Source organism: Solanum tuberosum, unplaced genomic scaffold (assembly GCF_000226075.1).
Source record: "Solanum tuberosum cultivar DM 1-3 516 R44 unplaced genomic scaffold, SolTub_3.0 scf00050, whole genome shotgun sequence".
Classification (NCBI taxonomy): domain Eukaryota; kingdom Viridiplantae; phylum Streptophyta; class Magnoliopsida; order Solanales; family Solanaceae; genus Solanum; species Solanum tuberosum.
In genome coordinates this window covers 791,177-798,229 of record NW_006238975.1, presented here as the reverse complement: position 1 = coordinate 798,229, position 7,053 = coordinate 791,177, and the positions used below count along the sequence as shown (strand labels likewise).

At 35.5% G+C, this 7,053-nt stretch overlaps 1 protein-coding gene across 1 annotated transcript; it reads left to right on the top strand.

The window, feature by feature from the left end:
- Positions 1-2,558: 2,558 nt before the first annotated feature.
- On the top strand, positions 2,559-6,700 carry LOC102604363 (E3 ubiquitin-protein ligase UPL5-like). Its single transcript, XM_015307072.1, has 2 exons — positions 2,559-3,276; positions 6,489-6,700. The coding sequence occupies exons 1-2, from the start codon at positions 2,559-2,561 to the stop codon at positions 6,698-6,700; spliced, it is 930 nt and encodes a 309-aa protein (XP_015162558.1).
- Positions 6,701-7,053: the final 353 nt, after the last annotated feature.

Here is a 7,053-nt window from a genome sequence, read left to right as displayed (position 1 = left end):
TGGAATCACATCCCAGGAACCTGTCTCATACTCTTAGTTTCTATTGTTTGTCGCTATTGTAGTTACTATTTTAAAACCAAAATCCCCCTGTTATTTGACATTCGTGTCACCCCTGATTTGAATTATGTTTTTATTCGTAAATGTCTATTCCTATGATTGACTTGAGCATATTCGTACTTTCCTATTGAATCTTAAACACGTACTACTCCCTATGGGATTCGACCCTAACTCATTTAGTTGGGTTATTATACTGACTAACGATCGTTGACGCTTAGAACTGGATTAAGTGTCCTTGATAATCGAATTTGTTATAGTGGGTGGCACCCGCCTTGGTAGGGAAAATCCCACCTCAGCGGATTGCACGGAATCAGTGAGGAAAATCAATATTTCCAATACCCCATTTCACAACACACCTTTAACCAATGACACTCAGAAACTACCCGTTCACGCTAAGATCAATTTCGAGAGTTCTACTCACCCGAATTCAATTCCGTAAAGTCATACGGGTTCCTTAACGTCTTAGCTATCTACTCATGTGATAAAATTAATAATTTTATCACTCAATTGTTACCAAATTTCCCTAGACTTTAAGGACTCTGATTTTGTTCAAATCTAGACTAGGTTGGGAAATTTCAAGTTACTACGAAAAAGTTTTCCGACCAAAATTTTTTTCCCGTTGGCTTTTCTATAACTACGGAAACCAGTCGTTACAAATTTGAATTAGTGTGGGTGTCATTCACGAAGATTTGGATCATGACAATGTGAATTACAGTAATGAAAAAAATTAATACGCAACAAAAGCAAAATGCGGAACTTTTTATTATCTAAAAAATTCCACAGAGATTAATATAAACAAATACTAAAAGATTTCGTTAAAATAAAAGTTATACTAGATCGCATTTCCTTTCAAAAATTAAAAATCTAATGAGAATTTTTTTTAAAAGGAGTATGTGTACACTAGATCGGATTGCAATAGTAGAAAAAATGAAATTTAAATCATACTAGACCCTATTAAAATATTTAAAAATGGATTACATGTTAAAACAAATCGTATAATAAAATTATAATATATTGAATTATAATATCAAAAATATTTTTTTTAAATACAAAAAAGTCAAAAGAGATATTAATATTGATATTACAATGGCGAACAGTTTTAAAAAATAGTCAAAAACTATATAAATGATACCATTAAAATGGCGAAAATCATTTATAAATATTCAATATAAATAATAAAAGATATACTAGATTAGATTACATTACATTACATTACCGGAAAGAATGAGACAATTTTTGAGATGGTCCCTTATATTTGAGGTATTTGAAAAATAATCACTTAAATATACTCATGAACGATTAAGTCCTCTAAGTTTGTCAATTGTGAACATTTATCCTTATCGTAAGTTATTTTAACGACTTTTGAATCAACAAAAAATTATCAAAAAGTTATTAATAGAAACTCATATTCATGAGGCATAATTTTTGTAGTTTTTACTATTTGAAAAAAATATGTTTCTAGCGTCTGACGTAGATTTTAAGGTTGAAGTGTCTGAGATTTGATGGAAACATGCAACTCTTTTTCCCACCGTTCTTGTTATGTAGTCACCATACTTCATTCTCTCAACACTTGGATACTTTATAAAGAGTAGGAAATTCCTCTATTCATGTCTCCAAGTATGTGATCCATTGACTCACTTAGTGACTTTTACTCACCTCTTCATTCGAGTCCCTATATCTTGAAACAATTCCAATGGAAATATAAAATTTTAAATACGTAAGTAGTACAAAAAAATTTATAAGCTTAAAGGACTTAAATTGTTTTAAAATATATTCAAGGGATTAATTATTTTTATATTAATTAACATTTTATCGCTTCCCTTATCTTTTAAACCATTTTTTCCCTCACATTTATCACATTCCCATGCCTTTCTCTGTTTCTCCGCTCTCTTCTACACCAAAATTACTACCCCATTTGGATGGAATGTCTCCATTTTCCATCAACAACGACAACACTGCCACCAGTAAACGTAAGCGTGATCTCGTTATCGCGATGGATCTATTGAATACTTCACTTCAAGAATTTTGGAGCTATGCAAAAACAAAGATCACTCATTAAGCCCTGTTCGGTCTCAGATCATATACAAAGCGTGCTTATGATTTTTTTGTGTGTGACACCAAATAATTTTGATCGAGCATCAGAACATCTCGAGTTATTTATTTCCTCCTCTGTTCCAAAATCTTTGGTAACGCTTTAGATGACTCACCCTTGTACAAAGATTTCTTATATATGCATTCGTGAATTGATTGATTCACTTAAGAGTGATTTCCTTACACCAATATATGATTTTATGGTTTTGAAATTTTGTAACATTTTGCGAGAAGATGTGGGAACTGAGGATGGATTGTATTATATTTGTCTGAGTAATTTAGGGGCTATGATAGAATTCACAAGGATCACGAGGTGCAAGTATGATCCGTAAAAGTTGGTATCTTTTAACAATGTTTTTCCATGTCATATGCAGATATCAACTAAGTTATCCCATGACTTAGACTCGACTATGGGAACAACTGGATATGCGGGGTTATCGTTTACCCTTGTGAGTGATTTTACTGCATTTGTGCATCCAACGTGGAATGTCTTACGGTTTATGGACAACGACACTCATGAAGCAAAGTTTTATAAAAAGATTGGTTTACCCTTGTGTAAGATGTTCTATGATTTGCTCGCAAAAATAGCGTGGTCTTTAAAGTTATTGGGTTCAGGAGATAAAAAAAGAGATGTTTTAATTGTACCTTGGTGGTCTTTATATCTTGACATTCTGAAGGGCTTACAAAATATATCCAAACTGTATAAGGATATGGAGAATGATTTTTGGCAGATAATGAGGCAAGTAAAGGTTTCATTATGCATTTTGATCACTAAGTTTGCAGAGGAATCAGAACATTATGAGTGGCTTTTTAAGCACAAAGAGGTAACAAACTTTTATATACGGAGGAAATTGGCAATGATGATGCTTCTAGAAGTGGAAGATAATGAACAGGATCAGTATTACATGCTCATTGATAGGTCCAAATTGCTGGTAGACTCGTTCGAGTATATTGCCAAACTCAAAAATATACCTGGCAGTTTCTTTGGGGAATTCAAAGAGGAACAAGCTATTGGGCTTGGTGTGTTGAGGGAATGGTTCTTACTAGCATCCCAGGAGATTTTCAACCCAAACAATGCACTTTTTGTTGCTTGCCCAGACTATAATAGAAGTTTTTTCCCAAATCAAGGTAACCATTCATTTCATTTATGCATTATTACTCAAATTTGAGGGATATGACTTATCTCCAACAAATAAGAAAAACATTTTCCATAACTCTTTTTCAACCTCACACCTCAGCATTCAGCACTAACTCAAGTCTCGGGTATCGATTCTCGATACTAATTAGGAATTCGACTCTTGGTTCTTAATTAAAAACCTAACTCCCGACTTCGATTAGAGACCCAACTCCTAAGTCTCGAATCAACTCAAGGTTGAATCTCAATTTAGGCGTCCGGTCGTAGGTCAGCATTCGAGGTCAATTCCCGAAGCAAGGTCAGGTCTTGTGTCAGATGTTGGGGTAGTGTTTCGAGTCGGGTGTTAGAGTCGAGATTCGAGGTTGGGTCCTAAGGCATGTATTAAATTCAAGTCCCGAATTTGTGGTTGGGGTTGAGTATCAAGGTCAGATCACTATTCATAAACTAGATCCTAGGTTGGCTGTTAGAGTCGGGTCCCACATAAGATGTCAGGGTCAAATCCTAGTTTCAATGTCGGGTTTCGGATTGGGTGTCGGGGCCGGGTCATGATTTTTAAATCAGATTTCGAGGCTGAGTCCTAAATCAGTTGTCAAGGTTAAGTATCGAGGTCTGGTATCGATTTGGATGTTGAACCTTGATACGTCAAAGCTTGAACTTCACATAAGAAGTATAAAACAGTCAAAATCAATAATAAAACTCAACAAAAGTTGAAGTTGGTCCTATAGGGAATACATAAGAAATAAGTCTACTAGCTCTTATATTCAGTTGTGGTTGATATTTCAAGAAATAAAAATGATGTAAAGTATATATTGAGTTTAATTTAGTGTTAAAGTAACAAAGAGTAATTAGAATCCAATATTAAAAGTAAAAAATGATAGTCTCATAGTTTTGATTATGAAATGGAAGAGACCAGGATTGTGTTCCTTATGACATCGACATGCAACTCAGAATTTCAAACATGTAATGGTCTTTTGATTCTAAGCATGTATTATTAGAAAATTAAGAGCACCTAAATTCTTTTAAGCCCTAGATGAACATCACTCGTCTCCTCTCGGTCTTAGAGTGTGTGAATTATCAACACTTGTTTTCTTCTTTAGAAAAATATCCCCTCTCGGGCACAAATCTTCAAAACGAGTTTATAGAATATGAAGATCATTTGTTTCTAGATTTTTCTGATCATACCCTTCTCCCTTGAGCAAGTGATGAATAATGGCAAATTCTAACACATGAACTTGTTAGAAAGCATTCAAAAGGAAAATAAAAATGAAGAATGCATGGCATCAATCTACAATCATTATCATTCGTTGTTGATCCTACAGTTCCTACCTAGTCAGGGTTCCCACAACCCTAGTTGTGGTGTTTAGCTGCTCATATTCTCGAAAAAATAATAGTGAAACATTGACGAAGAGTTAAAAGTGAAACACTCATGATAATGAAATTCACTCAATTTCGATTAAGAATTAAAACTTAAGATCAAAATGTTGATTAGTTATCCAAAGATAAGCAAAAAAAGGAAAGCTATCATCTTATCGATAAAAACATGTCTCAGAATAGGAATAATATTATAATAAAACCGTAAATAACTATTTATAGTCTCAGAGATAAATCTTAGTAGATGTTCTTTACGGGAGGGTAAATGACCCGTAAAGCTCTTCACGGTCCGTTAATCCCTCCATAATCTTTCGCATAGAACAATTTGTTCAAATTAGTCTCATCTTCCCACGAGCCTCAAAATGGACCGTATAGGTCTCCACAGCTCGTACGAAGTCCCGTTCAACTGTCCTTTTGATTTAGTCTCAAGCTTCACAGACTCCTAGCCTTATCGTAGAAGGCACCACAAACCAAACATGGTTTAGTTGTCTTGCACTTGGATTTTTCCTCTTTTAGCCTATCTTCACGGCTAGGTTCACGGACCTTACAGAGATTCGCAGATCGTATGAGAATCTAACCTCAACCACTTCATTTCTATTTTAGGCTTTTCTCCTTCAAATTCTTCCAAAACCTCTTTTCCTGCATATTACACCAAAGAGCATCATATTAACAAAAACATGCTTGGTTACTTGCAATAATTCTATGTTTTGGGCATCAAATGTGCCATAAGTTCATGATTCATCAAACCTCAGGTAGATAGTCGGACTCAAGCCTCAATTTGGATGTCATGTCGTGGGTTGGAAGTAAGGTCATGTCCCATTATGAAAATCAAGATCTAGATCAGATGTCAGGTCTCGATTCGAGTGTCAGGTCCTGAGTCGAGTATTGGGATTTAATCCCAATTAGTTATTGAGGTCGGGTGTAGATTTAGGTGTTGGAGTTGGTTCTCAGTTTAGAAGTCAGGTCCTGAGTAAGAGTCGAGGTTAGGTTCTGGACCAGTCATCGGGATTGAGTAGTGGGGTAGGGTTTTGGTTCAAAATACAGGTCTTAATTTATGAGTCGGGGTTGGATATACGATTGGTCATTGGTATTGTGTCCTGATTCGGGTGTTTAGATTAGAGTAAAAGTCAAAGTTGGGTCCTAGTTTGAATATTAGGCCCGGGTCAAAAGTCAGGGTTAGTCTAAGGTCGTTTGTCTGGGTCAGAACCTAAAGCAGTCATTGGGGTCCTCAATTCGGATGTCGGGGTGATGTCCTGGATCAATTTTCAAGATTAGTTTCTGGGTCAGAAACTATTTATTAATATGTATTTTCTACTTTCTAGCTAAACTGGAAAAAAAATATCAAAATTTTTTATCATTGATTAACCAAATATTAGAAAATATTTTCCACTCACCAACCAAAAATGAGAAAATAAGTTAGAACCACCTTATTTTCTGAGAAAATATTTTGAAAACATTTCACATAGAAAATGTTTTCCTTCATTCTAAACTCTACTCTCAGTGTTTAAGAAGGGATGCTTATAGGTAATCTCACTGTCTAATAAGTGGTGCCTATATACCCTTGTTGTTTGACAAATGATTCATAGATACACTTCGCCGTCTTAGGTGTCTTAAAAAAATTACTTCACACATTATATTTTACCCCTCCAGACCCGACCTAACTAATAAACACCTAATCCTTCTATTAGTCATACCCGACCCCATATCATTTTATGAGGGAATAGAAGAGGGACTGTTACTTTAAATCGCAATGTTGAGGGATAGGTACATTTGACCCTTTTTCCTTTTATTTAGTGTAGAAATATTTCTCATCTACCATTTGTGCTTGCTGCAGCATCTGAAGTGAATCTGTTACACCTTGAGTATTTTCGATTCTCTGGTAGGATGACTGTGTTGGCCTTAGCATATTATCTACAAATCAGAGTTGGTTTTGATCGCGTAATTTTCTTGCAATTGGATGGAAATGGTGTATTATTGAAGGACATTAGGGATGTGGATCCGTTCTTGTACCGTGGCTGCAAGGAGATACTAAATATGGATGCATAGACAGTGGATCAAGATGTGTTAGGCTTAAAATTTGTTTGTGAAGTTGAGTCGTTAGGTTTGAGGAGAGAAATAGAGCTCTCTCCCAATGGGAAAGATACCATTGTGGACAGCAAGAACAGGGAGACCTATGTTAATCCGCTTATCCAACATCACTATGTAACATCAATAACATATCAGGTCACGTATTTCTTAGAAGGCTTTTCAGATGTAATAACTATTTCAAGGCTCCCGTCCTTCTTCCGGTGTCTTAGTGTTGAAGATTTCAACTTGATGCTTTGTCACGACCCAAGCCTAGGGCCTAGACGTGACCGGCGAATGGGGAACCCGAAGGAACCCCAAACAAGCCTCATAGC

What these genes read in the sequence shown, in the direction of transcription:
- LOC102604363 (XM_015307072.1), top strand. Translation starts at nt 2,559, where the DNA reads ATGGGAACAACTGGATATGCGGGGTTATCGTTTACCCTTGTGAGTGAT. An exon ending in AAGTTTTTTCCCAAATCAAG is followed by an intron (nt 3,277 to 6,488) that starts GTAACCATTCAT and finishes TGCTTGCTGCAG; the next exon opens with CATCTGAAGTGAATCTGTTA.